Source organism: Ambystoma mexicanum, chromosome 11, assembly GCF_040938575.1.
Source record: "Ambystoma mexicanum isolate Mex_15411 chromosome 11, UKY_AmexF1_1, whole genome shotgun sequence".
Classification (NCBI taxonomy): domain Eukaryota; kingdom Metazoa; phylum Chordata; class Amphibia; order Caudata; family Ambystomatidae; genus Ambystoma; species Ambystoma mexicanum.
Genome location: NC_090934.1, coordinates 481,441,082 through 481,465,242, shown reverse-complemented (window position 1 = coordinate 481,465,242; position 24,161 = coordinate 481,441,082). Strand labels below are relative to the sequence as shown.

The window sequence follows — 24,161 nt, the reverse complement described above, 5'->3', positions numbered from 1 at the left end:
CCCTCATTGACTCTACTATTGCCTTTGCCTTAGTGATTTGGCTTAATGAGCATTATAACCATACCCAATAGTCACCCTTCATCAAATGTCGACACAAACATATGTAAAACAACACAGGTTTAAACAAAATGAAAGCACTTATCTTCTGTCGTGCAGCAGATGACTCTGGGTTAATTGACCAGTGTTCAAGTTGTGCTGTGCGAACAACGGAACTCCGCTACAAGGGATCAAAAACAGGAATGAGCGTGTACCAAGGAATCAGAGTTAATTGCCCTAAATATGACAACCTATACCGCCGGAACCCAGCTTTAACATTAGTAACTCTGAAGTGTTAGAATTAGCAAGGGTTAACAATGCCAGAGTTCCGGATCGTAAGAGTAGCAGGATTAACTGTGCTGGTGCTCCGATTCATAGGATTAGTAAGGGTTAACAATGCCGGTTCCCCGACTCGATTAGTTTCACAGTAAGCTGCGGAGCTGCGCGGCTTCAAAAGTAAACAATGCCGGTGCTCCCAACCAAGTTGTCATGGATTTGCGTAAATACAAATCCCCCAAGCACGCTCGGCACACAGCGAGTGTTCGAGCTGCCAGTGAGTAAACAGATTAAAGTTGCACTTATCTGGAGTGGTGAGCGGGGCCTGCAGAAGTCACAGGTGGGGTGTGGCCCTGCTGATGGCTGCCTGCAGGAGCCCGCCGAGACACGTCTTCTCTCCTCAAGATCCAGTAGCACAAGCAGCGTTCCTCGTGTTCGCACTGCGCATGCGCGCTCAACCGGGCGTTGTCCTGTAGCTTCCCGGAGGCTATTGGGCACGCAAGGCTGCTGGGAATTGGAGTCCCATTGCTTCTTCCATTGGTTTTAGGGGCTAGAAGGCTTGCTCGCCACAGTCCAACTTTCTGCCTACATAGGACACAAAGCAAAGTCCTGAAGTAAAGAGGTTTTAACCTCTGTTTAGCATTAATCATGTGTTTTCCAATGCCTGTTGCCATTTGGCACTGCATGCTTCCCCCTACCACCTGTGAAATCCTGACAGAGGAAGAAGGCCACAAAGTGCCAAAGCAAAAGAAAAGAGAGGAGACAGAGGAGGATGGTGCAGGGGACGATGACTTCGATCTGGAGGCACTAATTCACCCTAGGTCTTCCGAATGGGGGCCGCCGAAAAGAATAGCGGCCTATTTAAAGAAGCGCTTGAGAGCGCCACTAGCCAAAGAGGCTAGGAGTAAAATGAGGGCAGAATGCCCCAGGCCTTACCACCCAGAGGGCGCAGCAGATACACCCAAAATAGACAAAAAAATTATTACATTTATGAGCAAATACACGAAAGACATGAGGAAGGGTCTGGATAGATCCTGGCGGTCATGCCAAGACAAGATGCTAGACATGACAGGACGCCTCACAAAAATTCTCCAAATTGGAGAGGAGGCCAGAGTAAAAGGAGAGCCGATAGACCCGGCAATTCTACTTGGGTGGGCCCATAGGGCGATATGTATGTTGGGAAACGCCAACCACGCCATCACCACAGAAAGAAGGAGATCTTTGTTGGTGAAAATTGATCCGAAGTTGAGTGAGTTGGCCTCCTCAGAATCAGCGTCATCCGCGAAAGGAAAATTATTTGGGGACTCATTTATCAAGGAGCTATCCAAATTTACGAATTCCTATTCGGCACTGGACAAGGCACAGGCCTCTCTCAAAAGAGTGTTTGGGAGACAAATTTTTGGATGGGCCAGCGGAGGCAGGGGTCGCTCAGCTGACCGATTCCAGTATAATAGATCCTATCAAGACAGAGCACAGTGGCGAGAGCAGGAGGATCGTAGACAAACGCCTTTCTTTCCATCAAGGAGTAGAGGAAGAGGCAGAAACTGGTGACATGGGGAACATCAATAAAACAACCCAGGTGAGAACAGACTATCCACACCTAAGTACCCCAGAAGTAGGGGGGAGGACAGCACAGTTTTTACAAAATTGGCTGGCTATTTCGGAATATACCTGGGTAATACAAACCGAACAAGGTTTTCACATAGAAGTTTTAGAGACACCACATCAGGAAAACCCACCAAGGGGTCTAGAACTGAACAGTGAGGACACATTATTACTGGAAAGAGAATTGCAAGGGCTAGAGAGCAAAAAAGCTATAAGACCAGTAACAGTTCAATCAATCAAAGGGATACATAAGTAATATGTTCCTAGTAAAAGGGAAACACAAGACAAGGCCGATTATAAACCTGAAAGGCCTAAACGAATATGTGGTGTACAGTCGCTTCAAGATGGAAGAGATACACCTGTTAAGAGATACCTTAATTCAGGGAGACTGGCTAGCCAGGATAGATTTAAAGGATACATACCTGACCATTCCCACAGCAGAGGAACACTGCAGATTTCTGAGATTCATCTGGGAAGAAGCAACATTGGAATTTCACTGCCTCCCCTTCGGCCTGGCATCAGCACCATGGTGTTTCACCAAGATGATGAAACCAGTAGTGACACACGTCAGAAGTCAAGGGATAAGACTTATAATCTATCTAGACGATATACGTCTGATGTGCCAAGAGAAAGAAACACTATTAGATCAAGTACAGATGACAATAAAATTGTTAGAGAATCTGGGGTTTTTAATAAATGGGGAAAACTCCAGCATAGTACCAGAGCAATCAATGGAATTTCTGGGGTTCATAGTGGACTCGACTCAGGGAACTCTCAGTCTACCCATTCCCAAGGTAAACAATATAAAAAAACAGCTAAGACACACACAAGCGAAGGGAGAATTGTCGCTGAAGGACAGTGCAAGATTAGTGGGCCGCCTAGCGGCATCAATCCAAGCAATATTCCCAGAACCGCTACATTACAGGGCACTCCAGAGGTTGAAGATCAACCACCTCAGGAGGGGCGCTTCCTACGAATCAAAGGTTGCCATCTCCCAGGAAGTGAGGGCAGAACTGGAATGGTGGTTACTCCACATGGATGCTTGGAACGGGAGAGCGATATTTGGTTCATCCCCTATTCATCGAATCCTACGCCAGCAGATGGGCCTGGGGAGCCCGATGCGGGAACCTGTCGACAGGGGGCAGGTGGTCGGATCAAGAGACGACCCTCCATATCAACTGCCTGGAGTTGCTAGCAGGGTCCTTTGCAGTGAAATGCTGGACTCAAGAGAGAGCACAATGTTGTATCCTGCTAAAATGGACAATGTCTCAGTGGTAAGGTACATAAACAGGCTGGGCCGGACAAAGTCCAAACTACTGGCAGAACTGGCAAAAGACTTCTGGGAACTCTGTCTTCAGAGGAGAGTCTCAGTGACGGCGGAATATCTGCCGGGCCATCAGAACGAGGTGGCCGATTGGAACTCCAGATACCTCAGGGATGCCAGCGATTGGAAGCTGGACGAGGTAGTGTTTCAAGAATTAATGATTCGCTGGGGACCATGCCAGATCAATTTATTTGCATCATGACTAAACAATTACCCCGGTTCTTCAGCTGGAGACCTGACCCAGAGGCAGAGGCAACAGATGCCTTCCTACAGTCATGGGGCCACCAGACGAACTACGCATTCCCTCCTTTCTCCATGATAGCGAGGACGCTAGCACAGGTGAGACGCCAGAGAGCATCCCTGGTACTAGTTACACCGGACTGGAGGGCACAGGTGTGGTTTCCCAGCCTACTGGAATTGTCACACCATAACCCAGTGGCATTACCCAACGAGGATTTCATTATTCGAGATCCCACAGACCTCAGCCATCCACTAGTGAGGGCAGGAAGACTCAACCTGATAGCATGGGCGATTTCAGGAGATCTTGGGTTAGGACAGGACTATCGAATGAGGCTGAAAACATCATTAGCGAATCCTGGGCTCCAGGGACACACAGGGCATATAAATCAGCATGGGCTAGATGGAGTAGCTGGTGTTTGGAGAGGAATATTCATTCCGATGGAACAGATGTAGTACACGTAGCAAATTTCTTAGCACAGCTAGCAGCTCAAGGAAAGGCATACAGGACTATAAACATGGCCAGGTCCGCAATATCGGCAGGACACCCTAGAGTAGAAGGCTTAGCGATAGGGGAACACCCGTTAATCTGTAGATTAGTAAGGGGAGTAAAAATGACTAGACCCCCTAGTGAAAAGTATAATCAGTTATGGGACATAGACAGAGTCTTGAGATTATTTCTAACATGGCCAGATAATCAAGATCTATCCAGGAAACCTATTTCAGGCAAGCTAGCCATGCTCTTATGTCTTTTAGCTTGTAAGAGATCCTCAGATGTTAGAGCACTGGAAATCAACAAGAAAAGTATATCTCTGAACGTAGTGACCTTTCTCATAACGAGAAGGACCAAGATAGGTTTGAGATCCATTTCTCATGCAGCGTTCCCGGGACAACTAAAATGATGTCCGGTCAGATGCTTAGCAGCATATGAGGATATGACAAGAGAAGTAAGACCTCCAGGAGTATCCCAATTATTGATAGCAATTTGTAAACCATTTAAAGCCATTACACCGGCTACCATAGCTAGATGGCTTAGAAGGGTGATGGTGCAGGCAGGCATTGATATGGTGAAATATGGTGACCATTCAACTAGAGGAGCGATGGCTACCAAGGCTTTCAACATAGAGGCCAGAGTAGAGGACATTATGAGGTCGGCAGATTGGTCGAATGAATCGACTTTTAAAACTTTCTATTTCAAACCTATGGAAAGTGTGACATCGCTAGTGGTGAGTAAGCTTTGAACAAGCATAATCCGACCCTCCGGTCTTGACATAGAATTCAGATTTCCAACACATTTGTGAAATGCACAGAAAGAGAATGTTAATACTTTGCGGTTGAATTTACGATTGACCCACCCTGGTTTCGGTCTATAGTCACCTTTCTAATTTATATCTCTGTAGGGATGGTGGCAGACAACAAGCAAGCCGGGAATTGAACTAGGATTGGCATGGAACGGACGGAATTACCAAAGTGCACCAGAGGCAACCTCGACTGGACAAAGAAAGAGGAGGAATAGAAGAAGGACAGGAGGTTTTAAGGACTAAGGACATGTTGATTGGCTGGAAATGTCACATGGTCAGTTTAAGGACCAATAAGAAATGAACTACAAAGACTCCAAAAACATGCTTATAGTAGTTTTATTGGTTTTGTGCTACATGTTTTATTGGTTTGTTCTTTGCTGCTGATCAGTAAAGTTGAGAGAGAAGCATAATCCTTCCCTCTGTGTCTTTAATAGAATTATGACTTTCTGGAATTAATGTTGTTGTATATTCTTGCACAGATGACAGGAGGCGTGATGACAGGCTGGATGGCTTTTATTTCACAGATAACAATATGCCATCAACGTGTAAGTACTGCAAAGTCTGAAGGCTAGGCAAACTTGCCTAATAACTGTTTCTGGGCTGTGAGACAGAAATGTCTAATAATGATAATAGCCCCCGGGCCCCAATATCGTAGCAGCCGGCAGGACGCGTCTTGCCGCGTCCTCTGGTGCTCCCGTAATGCGCGCGAAGCGCGTGGGGGCGGTCCTGGCCACCAGCGCGAGATCTCGCGAGAGTAGGAGACTCTCGCGATATCTCTACAAATGTGTTGAAAATCTGAATTATCCTGAAGAAATTCTATGTAAGTTCTTAAAGACCTGGTTGGTCAGTTGGAAAGTTGATATGATGGATGATTTTATAAGTAGCTATAACCACAATAATATTTCTAGACGAACTGAAGCTACAAGGGTAAATTCCTATTGATGATCGGACAAATTGCTTATGCAATATGTTATTAATGATTTAAACTTAGCGAAGTTTCCATAAGTGATGTTTTATATGTATATGACTGAGATGCTTGAATTTTTTGTGAAAGGTTTACTTTAAGCCAAAACACTTAAAAAAGATATCCCGCTTCCTAACGCCCATCTCTTCTCTCTATTCCCCGTAGCAATAGTTTTCGCACATAACAGTATGGCAAGATGCGCTACAACCAATAAACCTGCTGATCATGTCACCTGGAAGTACAGCCTGCGGCTGAAATTGTGGATGGCGTGATGCACGATAGGTGGATGGGCAATAGAAAGCTACAGTCGATAATCCAATGGGTTCCTTCACATACTTTACCTTTAAAAAGAGCGCAATCTTGAAACGGATTTGTTCTCATCTAAATGAATAATGCTTGGAAAAGCAGCTTTCATTTAGCAAAATCACGTGTTTTACTTAAAAATAAAAGGATATTTTAAAACTAAACAGAAATCTATACAAGTGTGCAAATGTGTCATTTTATAACTTGGCCATCAAAATGTATATTAAAGAACACATGTTAGGTATATTAAGGTTTTTACTGCAAAGCTTCGTTCGTGGACTGTAATCAACAGACTCCTTCAATATGGCCAATCTGCTTGTTTCCAGTTATGATCGTCTGCCAGATTCTCGCCTGTGTTGGTTTAGTGGTTATTTTTTCTTTTTTAGCGCGATCAGTGATATACGCATGCGTAACCTCACCCCACGGCGTCACACATGAATGTCAGCCCTTTGCTGTTAATGTACGCGCATGCGTGCGGTCTCTCGTGGTCGCCTCTTCCGGGTCGCAGGGCCAGTTTATGAACTTTGCTGCGGCAATGCAGGGGATGTGGGTATCCTTGGAGGCCGGTTCTCTCCTTTGCTGGCTAGGCCTCCTGGCCGTCAGCTGGCTGGTTGTGCGCGCCACCTACAGTCTTTTCAACGCCCTGAGGGTATGGGGTTCCGTGGGAGGCGTCCAGGTGGGCCCTGGACTGGGGCGGTGGGCAGGTGAGTCACCCGAAGAACTGTCCTACCTCTCACACAGACTGTACACAGCGGGATTTTACTTTGAAGGGGGCGGGTTGCAACTCCACATTTGTATGCAATCCACTCCCTTTCATTATACCTGCCTGATTTATCACGCCAATTTTTGTATTTGTATTTATTTGAAGGACTGGGATGGCACATTTACATATGCTGAATGCATTTCCATGTAGGGTGCCTGTGCAATGTCACAAAGATGCAAACGCGTGTTGAACCAGTTTATGAGGGTGTGCAACATGTACATCTACAGAAGAACATATAAGCAATGTCGTACTTTGCAAAGTAAATAACAACTTGTAAATACTCTTAGTGGAGAGGTACTGCCGTTGAACGCAGCAACGCATACCAGTAGGTGGTTAGGGTGGACAACTTAACAAAATGGTTTCGCAGAACGCTTTCCATGTGGTAGTGCATCAGAAGTAGTTTATGGCGTGCGTCGTTCATCATTTTTGTCCCCATCCACTTCAATGGTAACTCGAATGGCAACAGGCCTTTTAACAGACTGTTCTACATAAAGAGACCGACTGGTTAGATTTTTCTTCAAGGCTTGTTTTCGGAATTCCGAGGAGCTATGATGTAAAGACCCACTAATCTGGATCTGAATTCACATCATGAGAAGTGACATCATGGAAAATAACATTATAAGAAGTGTCAGTCTTTGATGCTCTAGAACAATGGCATTCAAACTTTTTTTTAGGCCCAGCTCCAGTCTCATTGTTTGTGACATTACGTAGATGTTTCCATGTATAAAGAGACCAATAACGTTATGGCAGAATTGCATTTGAAGAGTTCTTGATGTACACGTGGTACCTGGTACATGAGTACAATGCTAAACACTTGGCATACATTTCTGAAACTGATGTATTTAGACAGCATTTACTATTTCTAAAAATTAATAAGTAATCATGTTTGCATAAGCTAGACTTTACTGAGCAGCATTTTGCTCCGGACAGCTGAAGAAGCAGTTGTGCTTCACAATCTGTCTTCTTAGTTATCTGATTTGTATATGAGCAGGTGGACACTCTGAATAACTAGAGATAGTGGTCTAACTGGTAAGTATGATCTGTAATGATGCCTGTGATGGAGAAATATGAGAAGTGTTTGAAAGAGAATGGAAATTGGGGGGTGGGGAGGATGAGTAAGATGAGATGGAGAGAAAAAAGGGGTATCGTGAAGAAAGAGATATGTAGGGGGAACCAGCTATTTGACAAATTATATATTAATCTATGTGTGTCCTGTGGTGGGGAGCTTTACAAAGTAATTGTGCAGGGCTCGAAATTCAGATTAGGATGAGCAGGAGCTAAAAGCAGTTTTTGGGTATCTAGCATTAACCAGTGACCGGGAGCTACCACTCGGGAACGAGGAGCCAGAACATAGCGTTCCGCAAATCTAATTTCCATTTAAGATGGAAATATATAATTGTATCCCTTATTTATTATCTCTTATGCTTTAAGTAATGTCCTATAGATGAGTCCAAAGGTGTATATATATAGATTGTCCCAAAGGCGCAGAGTTACATTTGTTTGGCATCAGTTGGCCTGGGCAGTGAGAAGTAGCTCCTGGTGTCAAGCTAACCAACCTCTTCTGGGCTAGAAGCAGGAGCTAAGTAGCTTCCCGCTCCCCTCCGTTTCAAACCCTGTTCTCCGAGAGAGAGAGAGAGAGAGAGCATTTTTTTTTTTTTTTTTTTTTGCCTTGTGAGTTTCTAATTATTAGTGTTCTATTATATGTATGTCCTGGAACGTGGCAGGGGATGTGATGAAATTACTATGAAGAGTTCTATTTTGAAAAGAAAATATTTAGGGGGGGTTGCAGGCTTCGGGAATTTGATTCTTGGGTATGATATTGGGATGGGAGTTGTAAAGGAAGTTCTCTAATGGACTCCAAGTAGATGATGATTTTGTTCCATTACATCTTCACACATTTTTTCCAGTTTGAGTCAAGTGAATAGAGTTCCACCATGTTCAGTGGGAGGGTGGTTCCTGTTTTTCCAATGTAATACATTGGATGGCTGCTTCTAGAAACGTGTCTAGAAGCATTTTCTGTTTGGAGGTGAGAATTTAATTTTGAACTTTACAAATTGTGTTAAAGGCAGGTTTTATTTTGGGTGAACCATATTTGTTCAGCTGTAGAATTTCAGTTTTTTTGTTCACTCCAAAAAATGGATGATCGTGAGCAGGAAAACAATATATGCTCTAATGTACCTAGAGCTTGTTTATCAATGCATCTTCAACAGTATGCGCTGGGATCGATTTTGGTTTTGTGGAATCTATCGGGAGTCCAGATAGCTCTTTGTAATTTGAAAGAGTTTGGGATTTGCTAGCCACTCGTAATGCTTCTCCAACTCTTCTGTAGTTTTGTTGTCATTGGGTGGGCTCTAAGTTGGTGGCTAAAACTTCATCCCAATTTATTTGCTGAATGTGGAAATTGTGGTTTCTGTATTAATGGAGAGAATATTTTCTCTGTAAAATGCACTGGCCATGTTGAGATTGCTATCCATACTAATGGTATCATGATTGTTTAATGCTGCTAATTGGGTATTTTAGGATTTTTGGTTAGTTTCAGATAGTTCCCGTATTCCTTAGCGGGGAGACCATGTTTAGTCTAGGTAGTAACGCTCATAAAGCACTTCTCAAAATGATAAATATCTTTCAGATATACACAGACTCTGGAACCCAGAAGTCTTAGATTAGGCGCATTACTCCATTACCCACCAATCACACAAAATAATAGATTATGTTTTTAAATAGTTGCTGCTTTAGGCATAAGATCATTGTTGCCAATATAGGACAGATTGTTCTTTCAGACCATGCATCTGTATCATTGTTGGACATTAACCACAATAAAAGATGGTGATTTAATGCAGCACTATTAAAAGATACAGAATTTACTAAAGGGATTGCAGTTTTAACCAACCAGATCTCACTAATTTGGAAACTACTTGGGACACGTTCAAAGCCACGCTATTGAAGTGAAACAATCAGTCAAGTCGCATAAAAGGAAAAAATGACAGAATTACAAGGCGCCCTTACCATAATTAAACAGACGGAGAAACCATTTCAAATAACTTTGAACCAACCCTAAAAAAAATAATTAAAAATAAAGTTCAATAAAAAATCCTTATCGGCCAACATGGCACATATTAAGTCAAAATATCATGGTGGGTCAAATAAAGCTGCCAAACCTCTAGCGTGAACCCTAAAAGCAATAAAACTAAAATTGAGTCCATTAAGAGCAAGTCAGGTGAACATGCACTAGAGATTCTGATGTAGCTCAGGTATTTGCGGATTACTACCGCACACTTTACTCCTCTGAGAGCTACGCAACCCCCCCACCATCCAGGAAGACATCAATATTTTTCTAGAAAATGTAACAAAAATGAAACCAAAGAATATTGACCCATAGAGCCGAAACCACCCCATTTTACGATAACAGAAATAATGAAAGCATTCTCCTCCATGAAGAAAAACAAATCTTCAGGGCCTGACGGACTACTAATAGAATTCTGCCAAAATGTTATGGACACCTTATCCCCCAATTTATTAAACGTTTATGATCACTTTCGAAATAAAGCACCTCCTTTTGGGACTTTGGGGAAGACAACATTATTGTCCTACTGAAAAACAACAAAGATGCCACTGACCCTAAACTACAGACCTATATCATTAATAAATGTCGATTGTGATCTACGCCAAAACCCTAAACTCTTGGACCCTGAACTGCTGGAGATAATCAAAAGACAAACATCATAGGGATACTAACCCAAAATGTTCACCTTTTTAAATTGTTTGCCTTCGCTATTGCCCTCTAACCCCTATTCCACAGTAAGGAGGACATTATTGCTCATAAAGAACTATGGGAACGTCTCCAGATATAAACTAAATATAAAACGGAATTTCTTCCAATCTGAATAACAAAAATTAAGACTGATTTTGATCATGTAGGCCTATATTGATGAGACCATATCAAATACCTAGGTATTGATTTAATCCCCAGCATCAATTCAACCATTTCTGACATCCAAAAGGCCACAATAGAAAAGAAAAATCGATTCTTGGTCACCTTTTGTCTGTCATGATGGGGCAGGTTGGACACAATTAAAATGATCACACTGACTGATGATACTCTACTCCCTTAACAATGATTCCAATTCCTATCGCCAAATTGTTGTAGAAAGGCAAACCTGCAAAAATATCCATAAAGCAATTACAGGCCGACAAGCATCGGGCAGGACTCCAATTTCCAAACTTTCTCGCATATCACTATGTCTTTATACTGGCACAAATAAATTGAATAACCTACCACCCTCAAAATACCAATTGGGTTCCTGTAGAAGAGGCCCTCTCATATCCGTTTCCATAAAAATGCATATTTAGTATGCACAATTTTGCAAGTCCACGATGTTGGGCTAATTATGGCTGCCAATGAAGACTGTCATCATTCACTAAATATTCTGGGTTAAATCACTCTGTTCTCTATCTCTCCATTATGACACAAACCCAATATAAAAATTAACAAAAAAAACCTGCATTGTGACACATGATCGGAAGAAAACTATTCTATATTCACATGGGACATTAACTTCTCATCTCCGCAGAACTCCAAGATAAATATAGGGGCTCCCCACAAATCTAAAGTTTAGAGAGGATGTTTTGATACCAAAAGTTGCACACTAAATAATTTCCAGAGGCTCACGTTTTGGCAGCTCAGGCTATGTGGGATTAAATGATTTGCTCAGGATCACACACAACATTGCTTAAGTGGTTGAACTAGGAATAAGGCCCAGTCTGTGATTTAAGTATCTGACCACATATTGTCACAGTTATTGTTCTTGTATTTATTTGGTCCTGAAGTTCAAGAATTGAAATAATTTGTTTTATAGCAATGCCTTGAAAATAATCTCATGAACTAAACTATTTCCTTTAGAAGCTACGCAAGCATAAACAAATCTCACATGGGTTTGAAAACTGTTTACAGTACCAACAAAAAAAGAAAAATATGCAGAGCAGTCCGAGGGGTCCTACTCCATGCAGCGTTGTGCTCCCCGCTATCGCCCACCATTTGCATCTCTAAAGGGAAACTAGTTCTTCAGCAGGCACTGCTGTGCTGGGCCATTAACCCCCTCTTCCCTCTTATTGTAATGCTTTGTTGGCACAAAGCCCCTCAATGCAGGACTTTAACCATCTCAGGCAGGCTCTGTGGATTGCGGGACAAAGCGCGTGAAAGTGAGGAAGTACTGCAAAATATGGTATGGTCGCCCACCCTAGGATGTGGAACTATATTGTAAGCTATTTATAATTGCACTGTATACAGGCAGAGGTTGAATTAAGCCAGTGGGGCTTTGGTTGCAACTTAGATTCAATGCATCGAAGTACAAATATTTTCTTTCAGAGTGAAGGCCATTGAATAGTGTAGCATATTTTCTTACATCTCCCATACTAGAAAAGAGGCCCACTGGTTACCTATAAAAGAACATATCCTCTTCAAATCTATGGCCATTACTCACAGATGCCTCTCTGCTGACGCCCCACCCTATGTATCCGAAAGGATCACCCACATTGTGTCCTCCAGACCCACCAGTTCACACTTGTCTAACCAGACCTATCTACCCACTTTCAAAAGAAGTAAAGCTGGGGGTTCCAGCTTCCAGCACCTAGCTCCAAAAAACTTGAACGCCCTTCCTATGGCACTCTGGAATGAAAAATCATACCAAGCTTTCCGCAAACTGTTAAAAACCACCCTCTTCACCTAACTCTCTCTCCATAATGATTGTATGTGACATCTGTTTATAACAACGTGCATATTCGTTTTTTGTAACAGTATGTATCAATTACACTAGTAACTATTGTATGTAACCTGTTCAAACCACCTAGTGTTGTAAATTATGCATCTTGAAATGACATGTACTAAGTGAGACTACCTGACCAGCGTCACGATGCCCCTGGGCAGATGTGCGCTATATAAATCCAAATAAATAAATAAAATGAATTAACCTCAATTTTTCCAATTGGCGAGAAAGAAGAGAGGTTTAACTGAAAGGATATTTTATGCTCCAGTGTTAAAAAAAAAAAAAAAAAAACAGTGAGGTGTCACTGAGTGTTATTTATTTTTTTTCTTCGCTAGGGGACGGAGTTCAATACTGTTTCTTGTTTCACATTTTAAAAATATACGTTTATTTTTGAGAGTATTCATATAGTGTTTACACCTTTTGTGAAGCAAGGAGGCAATAGAAATCAGCCACTTGCTGGGAATAACACAAGATGGCTTTTCAAGAGCTACAGGAGTGGATTTGTACAGAGTATCGTAGTGGAATCTCAAAGGTGGATTTTGGGTCGTCGCACAAGCTGTAAGACAGTCATTGTTTGAACAGATAGCTCTTAATGTTCTTTCTTCAGAAGAAAGTGGTATTGAAAATGATTTGTGTGGGGGAGAGGGGATTCCCGGATCAAAGATCGAGAAGAGACTGCTTATGTTCGGGTTTTGGCACTTTTTATCTGAAGTCTGGTGGGAGATTGACTTCTGCTATTGCAAATGCTGAAGGATAGGAGTATAGGTGTCTGAATATGCTGCCGAGTTTGTCTGGCAGTTGTTGTGGGAGATACAGCAGGTCTTCAGTGCCTTCATGCTTGTGGTGTGATCAGAGTGGGGTCTGTGTGAACAAACTTACATTGGGATTTATTTGTGCCTTTGCTTTGTGGGACACTGCCTTGACAAATCAGACACGACTTGGGTTTGCAGAGGAGTAAAAATTACTTCCCGTTAGAGACAGTTCAGTGCAGTTTCACCAAGAGGATGCAATCTCTCACTCATTTGCTTCGATATGTGGATGCGAAGTCTTCACTTGTGGGCATTGTAGTTTAAACCATAGACCCCCTCTTTGACTTCTTACTTGAATCGCAGTTTAGTTCTTCTCTACTGCTCCCCAATGCGTCTGTGCCCAAGGAAATGGTAACTTTTTCCTCTGGGCTTTGTGGCATTTTGGATGTTGCACTTTTTCAAATTTTAAAAAATCTCAATGTTGGTGTCCATTCTGTTGGGATAACCCAGTGCAAGTTGTGCGAGTGCTGTGTAAAGACCTCTTTATTTGTATCTAAATTCTTAATTCCAGAGTGTGGTGCAAGCTGCTATTAAAAAAGCTTCCACAGTAAAAAAAAAAAAAAAAAATCTGAGTGACACAATAAACCGATAAACCTTTTACAAGAACATCACATAACAAGCGTCTTTTATATGACTGCATCAGCTGTCTCAATTGTTGGCTTATTGTAAAACGAAACTCTGGGAAAGTAATAATTCACTTAAAGCCAGTGGTGCTAATTTATTTTTGTTGCCCTGGTTTACGAATTGAGCTGTTTTAACTCCAATTTACTTTGTCAGGCCGTTAAATTCATGGTAGTCGGGATCATTCCTTTTCTGGAGAGTGTTTGTAGTAGAGCATGTATTAAACAATGAGTTCCTTTTTAGCATGTATTTTCTTAACTAGTGCTGCATGGTGGTTTCTGTTTCTTAAAATGTGTGTTCAGTCTTGAATGCAAGTGTCCCAACAGACATGGGGAGGTTGGGTGTGCGTGTGTCCAGCATTGATGCTGCAGAGTATCTGTTTCTGTGGCCCCGCACCACCTCTGACCGTCCTTGCGTGGGACACCCTTCTCTTGAGTGATGGACACCTCCAAGGAATGACCTTGGCCCTCCCAGAAGCCACATTGCCGTTCCTTACCATTTCTCTCCTCAGTTGCTATTTCCGTGTCCCTGCATTCCCATTTGTGCTAATTTGGGCAGGCTGCTGGTCTGGGAAGGTGGCAGGTTGAGAAATGATTTTGGGAAGTGTTTTTGTGTGTCACAGGAAGGCAGTTGTTTGGTTAAGTCTTTATCTAAAACAGTTCTCTTAAGATCTCGCCCCTTTTGATATTGAGCAGTAGGCGGTGCTAGAATAGGACTGGAATTTCCTGGATTCAGAATCTATTAAGAAAATTGTCTCCCAACTCATGCGAAGCTAAAAGCTCAGGTCTGAGCCACCACAAAACGCTGATCAGTGCTCTGAGATATTCTGATCTCCAGATCAACTGCAGCTATTTTGGTTTGCAGTAAAGCACATTAAAGTGTGATTAAGATTAGATTGTCGCAGACAGTAATGAAAGGGTAATCTGGTTGGCTGTTGTCCCTTAAGAGGTGTAGGTGATTCAAAATGGGAGGAGGTGTGCAAATTGTGGGAAACGGTGATTACAGGTAAATTATCAGACCCTGCATTTTCTTTCACTGTTACTTTGTTATGATAGTCAAGTTTAAAACCCAGGTTGGAATTTTTGAGACAAACCATACTTTGCATGCTGTAAATTGTAGGCTCGTATTCCTGAATTTGGGGGCGGGGACTAAAGCTACAAAATACTCCTTATTTATTTATTTTTTTTGTCAGCACTTTACTATACCGTTTTATTGTGGGGTTGCTTTATTATGTGATACACGCAGGTTTCAAGAAAGGCATTTTACAAGCCTAGTATCACTTGCCTGAAATGATTCCACCCCTAACCTATTGTGAAAGCCTCCTTCCCGTACCAAGGAGATAGATAGATAGATGGATATATCACACAATAACTTAAGACTTTGTGAATAACATCCATTGATATGATTGTTTTGTCTGTTCAGCTCCCCCCCCACCCCATCCTATTCCACTGCAATGTCTGCCTATATTGTGGGTTATGGGTTAAACTGCATGGGACTTCGCCCCATATCTGTACTCCACAGACTGTGTTGGTGCATATAAAATCTACGTTTTTGTTCGTCATGTCCTTGACGGCATGCTTCCTGCCACACAGCAGTTTCTGCTAATTACCATTTCTGGAGGTCCCTCACCCACACACTTATCACTGGAGCGTTGTGTGCTTTCCATCACATTGCTATTCTACGCTGCACAAAGATGTAGGATAGATCTTTCAATTTACTGACATGCCTCACATGCTTTGGTCTCGGAAAGATTTCCAGCAGGCATGCCTTGGGTGAAACTGAGTCTGGTGACGAGCCAACCTTGGCTAGGGTCAGGGCCACTCCCTCCCAGAATTGGCAAATCTCTGAGTAGGCCCGGATGATATGCACTAGGTCTACGTTAGATCGGGCCGTATTTCGGACAAGATTGTTCTGTCACTGTACTAAATTGAGCAGTCTTCCACAGAGTTTAGTATGCTCTGTGATTGACATATAATTGGATCAGCTGTAGCTTTGCATTTTTGGACACCACCTTGTGATACCCCAAGCTGCATCCGACAGCTGCTCCTGCAGATCTGCTTCCCAGCTTTGCCTTCTCTGTATTAGATAGCTGTCCGTCCTTGCCGTTAGTACCTCATATAGTCTTGATATTGCATGCCCTCCTTCGGAGATGTCATATAATGTTTCTATTGTATTCTATCTGCTCCCGGCCATTTCATTTCAATTATAGTCTATGGAGAAGTGAGGCATAGGTTGTGTTGTCCTTCTTGCACTCCTGCTTCTGAAGTGACCACACTGAAAGTCATTGGTCGCTCCTCTTTTAGTATATCACCTAATTTCACCACCCCTCTGGGCTCCCAGTACTTCTAATGTGCAACCTGAGTTGTGCGTCTTCACTATTTAGTGTCACCAGTGGGATCTGGGGCGAGTACGGCATATCTTTGCTCGGGAAACGGCAGGCCCTATGCCACATCGTCTTACCTAGCTTCAGCAACAGTGGGGGGCTTGAGATCCTGTGATGCCTTAGTCCACACCATCTCTTTCAGAAGGAATGGGGTGCATGCCGGCTGTGGTAACTATTGTGTCCTGGGTTTGTTCGTCTGACAGCCAGTACGTGACAAACTGGAGCTAGCACGCCACAACATACACCTCAAAATCATGCACTTTTATCCCTCCGTGTTCATTTGTCTCTGCAATTTCTCCATCTACATCCTGCATCTCGACTTGTGCCACAAGAAGCCCTGGCAGGTAGTATTCAGTGTCCTGAAGAAGACCATGGGAAATAATGGTGCAGCCTCGGGAGAACCACAATCTTCAACAACGCGGCCCTTCCCATTTACAAAAGCGGCAGATTGGCCCAGAATTTCATCGACTTCTCCATTCTATTCACTGACTTTACCATGTTTTGTGCGTGTTCTGCATTGGGGTTGTGGAAAATGTCTACTCCCAGGTACCTAAATGTGTCCAGTGTCCATTTGATCTGGAACACTGGTAGCGTGCTCTGGGGCCTTCCCAAGTACCCTGAAAGGGGGAATAAACATGACTTCTGTGCATTTATTGTAATCCCGGAAAGGTCTGCATAGCGCTCAAACACATCCAATATATATATTGCAAGTTGGTCTCTGGGTGTTGTAGGTAAAGATGCATATCATCCGCATACAGGGAGATCAAGTGTGTGTTACCCTGTCTTTTGATTCCTGCCTCACGGAAGGAATATCATAAGTATACCGCTGGTGGCCCTAAGGCCAAAATAAATAACATAGGGGACCATGGACAGCCTTGCCTGGTACCTTTTGCTTAATCCCCATTGTTCTGATATAGTGGTGTCTGTCTTGACTCTAGACACTGGGTTGCTGTACAGTAGCTTTACCCATTTAATATATGTAGGGCCAAAACCTTTGAACACTGCTAGTAGCCATGGCCATCTGACCGAGTCAAATGCCTTGACTGCATCCAGTGAGGTTACAGCTATGAGCTGGGTGCTGTCTCGGTTCTGGTCAATGATGTGATGTAATTGTCTTTAAATTGTATGTGATATTCCTATTTGGGACATAACCCGACTGATCCGGGTGTTTGAGTTTGTGAATAACCGGCTTTAACCTGTTAGCCATCGGAGCTGCCAGTATCTTCCCATCTTGGTTGAGCTTGGAGAGGGGTCTGTAAGAACCGCATTCAGTATCTGGTTTGTTGGGCTTCAATAGTGGAACGATGACAGACTCCCTAAATGACTGCAGCAAAATGCCATTGTCAAGCTTCGTTTAGCATAGCCAATAAAGATGGCGTGATCTCTGCCATGTATTCTTTATAGAACTCGCTAGGTAATCCGTCCGCACCTGAGGCCTTCCCCCGACAGCGACCCCTGTATAGTGTGTTCCAACTCCTCTTTGTTTATGGTGGCTTCAAGACTGTCTACTGCTTATGCATCTACCTTTGAGAGATCTATGAGCTCTGATGCTTCTATGCCCGACTCCTGGGTTTCTGACATTTCCTCATATAGCCCCTTTATAAAAGTCATAAAAGCATTTGTTTATGCCCTGTTGTGTCTCACAGATCTCCCCGTTCCTCGCTGCGATTGGCCGGATCATGCTCTGCTCAGTTTTGATTTTTGTATAACAAGGGTAGTAAGCGTCCTGATTTGTCCCCTTCAGCATGCTGCCTTTCAACATATTTCCTATAACTCAAAATGCCTAATCTATCCCAGTGTTCTAAGCACTCTTGCTTTAGGGCAACAACCTCGGGGGGCTTCTCGCTGGGTAGATCCTTCTGACCATTCATGGCCTAATTTAATTTCCGCTTTACGTAAGTCGCCCTCTATTGCAGCCTAAACACCGTTCGCCTTCGCAATTGCAGTTCCCCAGATCACCACTTTGAAGGCCTCTCATAATGTGCCAGCTGAGACCACACTACTGCACCCCTTCTTTTAAATGTTCCCGGAATGCTCCATCACTCAGAGCTTTACTCCTGAGTCTCCATGTCGGGAGGGGGGTAAGGGGGAGCCCGCCATTTAACTACCAGGGGGGGCATGATCTGTCAACACCCGTGCTTTGTAATACGCCCTTTGAAATTGGCCGAAGTGTCATCTACAGTAAAAATATAATCCAATCTAGTGTACAGCTCTTGGGGAGCACTATAGTCGGCCCCCTCCAGACCCCCCCGTGCCAGCGGGTGTAGAGTCTGCCATATATCTGAGAGTTTAAATGCTTGCAACAATATATTCAAGGCCTTGGCGGAGGGGGCAGGATGAGTGAACTTGTCATCAGATCTGTACGGTTGAGCGTGCAATTAAAGTACCCTCCCCATATCAGTGTGCAATCTCTGTGGGCTTATTAGTGGGTATAATGTAGGGTATGATATGGCATTTATGCCGCGCCTATACACAAGTTTTGAAGGCTGCAGTCTCCTGGTTTGGTGCATATGTGTTAATAATACAAAATTCCCTGTGTTCCACCCGACCTCGCAACACAAACATCCTACCCTCCTCATCCTGGAAAGTCTCAATCACCCTTAAAGGAACTGACGGTGCCCTCAATATTGCACCCCTAGCATATGCAGAGTATGACGAGCCTAGCGTTATGCCTCCCCATTTCTTAGCAAGGGCAATCTCTCTCCTTTGTGAGGTGCGTTTCTTGCAGGAGTGTATTTTTTTTGGCGCCTTAAGTAAATCATGAATTATTACGTTAAATATAAATGCTCAGGCCCCTGATATTCAAGGATATTTTTCTAAGTTCCCCCATCACACTTGTACATTCTGACATGTACCAGCAGACCATGTTCAAGTTCAGCATATACAGTATGAACTCAATAGGCTAACTCCCGACTAACTACTCTGACTCCCCTGTCCCGCCCCCCCCCCTCCTCCCAACAATTGCCCAGCTCAATACCTTGGGCTTAGGGATTCCCAATTCTCGCCTCCGCTCCAGGGTCTTGGCCTAGGTTCATGGGGCACAATAGGCGGATACGTAACTGCTAGTATTCGAACAAACAAAACCGATTTTAGGTGTAGTATGCTTCTTAGTGCAATCTTAAATAAGCACCATATTACTGGCACCTGCATTTGCCAACTCGTGTTTCCTGAGGCTTCTATCTGGGGGGGTTCTTACCGCCACCTTGTCATGTAAAAACAGTTCTCTGCTGCCTTGTAGTTGTCGTGGTCTTTTGCGTGTGTCTACTCATCGCTACTTGGACCGAGCTCTGCTCCAGTTGGCAAATTCTGCGTCTCCATCCATTTGTGTGCATCTTCAGGGTTATCAAAGAAAATAGCGCAACCTTTGCGAATAACTTTCAGTCTAGCCTGATACAGCAACATGTACTTCAGATTAGCCGCTCTTAGTCTTCTTTTGACCGATATATAGTTTATCGGTTGCTCTTGTACTTGTAGGGTGTAATCTGGGTATGCAGTTATCGTGGCAGACGCTTGTTGGATCGTTCCTCCTTTGCAGAAGTATTCTGGGATCTTTTCCCTATCCCAGTAGTTCAGTATCCGGGCTATTATTGGCCTTGGCAGGGCCCTATGCTGTAGTTTCCTCATCAGCGGCCTATGCGCCCTTGCAAACGTGAAGCCTTGAGTGAGAGCGCCTGAACCGATTTCATGCTGCAGCAGGGTCTCTATGTAGTCAGTCGGGGTTCGCGCCTTGTCCTTCCGGGAGCCCAATCATTCTTAAATTATTGCGTCTAGCTCTGCCTTCTGCATCCTCAGCTCTGTCCTCCAGATTACACTCCTGTTGTTGCAGTACCCTGACTTCTTACGAGGTGTCCTTTTAGGCCACTAGTATTCTCCGCTACTGTCTTTTCAAATGTTCTTGTGCTTTCGGCGAGTGACCTCGCATTTTAACAAGTTCACATCTATGCTGATGGCATCTATTTTAGCCTTGAGACTCCTTCAGAGATTCTATGGCTTCTAGGATCTGTTCTTTTTTCAAGCATTTTCTCCCTTTGATGACGCTTGGGCAGGGCTTTCCACTGGGTGCACAGTTTTGGTGCACGCTCCAAAGTGAGCTGCTTCCCTTTTGCTCCTTTGGGTTTTAGACACCATGGTTTGTTGTAATCCCGTTCCTCTGCACCCATGCCGGTGATAGTGCCGCCCGGACCTGTCGATTCCGTTGCTTACTGGTCTGTTCTTACAGGTGGATTTAGCCACTATCCCACCGCTTGCTCACTACAGTATTTCGGCGTATCTGCTAGGTAATATTTGTGACTTTTCAGACAGTATCTACAATGTCTGAATATCCTGTCCTTATCCCGCTTTAGGGCTGTCTACAACACAACTGCCATGATGTTTAGTGCTTGCACCCTACTATGGCTTGTGTGAACGAATATCCTTCGTCCCCAGGTGCTGATGCGTGTTGTGGCCTTCTCGTGCTTGGTAGGACCTTCGGTATGCCCATGGTCAGCAGCTTTAAGCCTTCAGTATTTGGCCTGCCTTATCACCAGGATGAGCCCACAGTTCTGCTGTACCCCACACTGTTGAGTCCTCCCAGATGGTTGGGAGCCTGTGTGTCCTATGGTTCTACCTGCGTGGATATGATACGCTGTTACACAGGCACGATCCCAGCATCCTTTGTGTGGTCCTCGTTAGTCTGTCCCTGGTACATGCCACCTCTGCTCCTGTTTAGGGAGGTCCCATTCAAGCTGTGGGCCTCCGTTCCATTTCCAACCGTGGCCTTGTTTAGACCCACAGCCGTGTGCCAGTGAAGAACCATCATCCGTGACTATGCGCTGTGCTTGCTCGCTCTCTTCCGGGTCACTGCAGTCCTGTTCTGTAGTTAGTATAGGTTGCTCCCAGCTTGGCGTGATGGTGTGCGCCCCCGTTCGCACGCCAGGTTCAGCTTTTTGTGTTTAGTGATGAGTTTTTCTGTACTGTAGTTCCTGTTCAGGGTTCTGCAGTGAAATTGCCACCACCAGGCAGACCAAGGTTACTGAAGCCCTCCAGACCAGACTTGCACTTGTTGCAGAGGCGGGGGAAATAAGAAACCCGTATCGGCGTACTGTCCGGAAAGCGGTGAAAATCATGCTGGACCTGCACTGGGAGACCATTAGTATTGCTGCAGCCTTGGAAGGTTATGCTCCTTTTTTAAAGATGGTTGTACAGTTTTATGCATGACTCCGCAGTCACCTGAGCCGCAGGGACTGCTCTAACAATGTGTGCTGCAGGCAGGGGCCAGCTTCCCGCTTGATCCAACTTTGCGCTATAATGTGGGACCGTCTTCCACTCTGGTCTGCCTCTGCGCTATGTGCAGGGCCAGCTTTCCTTTCCCGCCTATGTGCTTTGCTCTGGGCCTGCTCCCTCCATGGTCGCCTGTCGTTCAGAGCCTGGGCCAGCTCCCTTTTCATTCTGCCTCTGCGGAAGGTGCAAGGGATGGTTTCCCTTATGGTCCGCTGACTCGCTCAAAAGGAGGCAGTTCTCCCCACGGACCACCTTCACTATATATATATATATATATAAATATATATATGACTTGCCGCCGGCGCTACCAATCCTTCTCCCACCGGAGCCTGGTAGCGGCCAGGATTTACTTAATCTGTTATACCGCTGAAGGCAGTATACTCCGCTGGCTCACTCCCCCTGCCGTCGGTCACCTCACCAAGCACAAGCTGCTGCTCGCATGCTGGGCGTCTCCCGTGCCGAAGCATTTGTTTCTTCGGCGTGCAGGTTCCGTTGTTTATGGTTCAGATGCCGTACTGCCATTTGCTTCTCCGGAGTTGCTGCTTCTCCTTTCTAGGAACAGTCCCGCAGGGCATTCAGACCAGGGTCAGGCCGGCTTCAATTAATCTTCTCCCGAGCCACCTTCATGCGCTATGGCATCCCTCACAGGTGGGTCTATTGTTTGGCGGCAGCTATTTTGTTTCGGGTTGCTGCTCGCCGGTGCTCCCTCTCCGCACACCCGTGCTTCATTTAGACCTTATACCACCGGCCTCAAATCATGCCCAGTTGTGCACCGCACTTCACACATCCGATGGAGCATTCTGCAAAGGTCTGCACTTACTGGAGCCTATGTTTCAGGCAAGGATCATCAGCGGTTCTTCAGGAGCCATAAGAGAAGCGTCCTCACTGCATGGCTGCCTAGCCACGTCCCCTCTTCGCTTTCACTATTTACACCCCTCCTCCCCATTTGTCTGTCCAAGCATGTGTGACACAAATGTTCAGTTTTTAAAACTGTTCTTGCTGATATATATAAAAAATCTAACACACTTGCAACAATGCAGGTCATGTGTTTTTTTTTATATATATGTGTCACTTCTGGCCTTTCACCTCTTTATCCCCATCCCCGCCATCTAGTTATTAGTACCCTCTTCTACACAAACAAATCAGTCGTACTGCATTCTGCACATCATTTTTGTCCTCCTTCCCTCCCACTTTCCTGCACACATCTATAGTAGCGTACACCTCATAGGACATGTGGTTTGATCCATACAGCGTATTACTCATCTCATTCTGAATTCTTTATTTTTCTGCACATGTCTCCAAACCTGAATGCAGTACTCGAGATCTGGCCTCTAAGAATTGGATTGGGGTTGAAAGACCGAGTAACACATTTTTGAGGGAGAAAAGACTGAAGATTATTTTTTTTTTAAATAACCTTTTCTACCCTGAACATTTCTGGCTTGGCCAAACCCCACTCCCACCCCCCTACTTACCTTGCCTCTGACTCGCTGGTGCCTGCAGCGCCTGTTCCCTTTCACTTCTGTAATTGGGAACTGGCGCCGGAGGGTCCTTTCCTTTTTTTTTAATGTGTTTTTGTTTTTAATTTTTTTTAAACTATCGAAGTTGCAACAAGTTAACCAGGAATTTAAACCAACCCGTCCCCCCCCCCCCCCCCCCCACCAGCACGGCATCCTCGACCTCTTGCTGTTCGTTCTCTTTGAGGTTCCTTCAGTACAGATCCAGGAGTTTGTCGTTGAGGACACCACTGACCCCTAAAATCATATTTCAAAAACTCCATTATCCCGCCCCATTCCCTAACAAATTTCTCAAACTTATTTTTTCTTGCAAGAGTGGCCCATTCCAGAGCTACCAGTTCGCAGATTTTCCAAAGCCACTCTTGCAACGCCGGGACAGTTGCTCCCTTCCATCTTTGAGCTATCAAAAGCATCGCTGCCAGGGTCATAATCGCCCCCACCGTCTCCCGTGGACTCACTTTTCCCGGGGAGAAATCTCTGTTCAAGATTGGTGTGAACAGGGAGGGGAACGTGGTGATTCCCTTATTTTTCACCAGTGTGTCCTAGGTATCCACAAGGAGCTTGGTTATGTCACTCGTGTAGAGGTGTTTCGGCCTATGTTCTTTTGGCAACCAGAGTACCACCCTCAGGTTGTGTTGTGCTACCGCCCTGTCCATTTTGACCCAGTGCTTCCCCTCCGCCCCAGTGGACCACTCCCTGACCACCCATAATTGCAGTGCCCCAAAATATTGCTGGAAGTTGGGAAGAGCCACCCCCTTGGTGCCATAAGTAAAAGGTGGCTAATTTGCTGCCTCTTCTCCTCCCAGATGAATTCTACCGTGACCGTCCCCAAAGAAGTTGGAAGGTATATCCAGCTAGATCGCCTGAAACGGACATAGCAGCCTGGGAAGTGTAACCATCTTTACCGCTGCCATCCTTCCCATCCACGACACCCTGCGGTTTCGCCATTTCTGAAAGTCCTTTTTTTAAAAATCTCCTTTAGGATGGGTGGGTAGTTGGCTCCG

The 24,161-nt window shown here is 44.5% G+C and overlaps 1 protein-coding gene across 1 annotated transcript in view; it reads left to right on the top strand.

Moving 5' to 3' along the window:
* Positions 1–6,459: 6,459 nt before the first annotated feature.
* The window catches only part of HSD17B12 (hydroxysteroid 17-beta dehydrogenase 12), a 1,764,331-nt gene continuing 1,746,629 nt past the window's right edge, over positions 6,460–24,161 (top strand). The window contains exon 1 of the mRNA XM_069623326.1: positions 6,460–6,750. Coding sequence (XP_069479427.1) covers positions 6,564–6,750 — 187 coding nt within the window. The 5' untranslated portion in view covers positions 6,460–6,563. The remainder of the gene's footprint in view (positions 6,751–24,161) is intronic.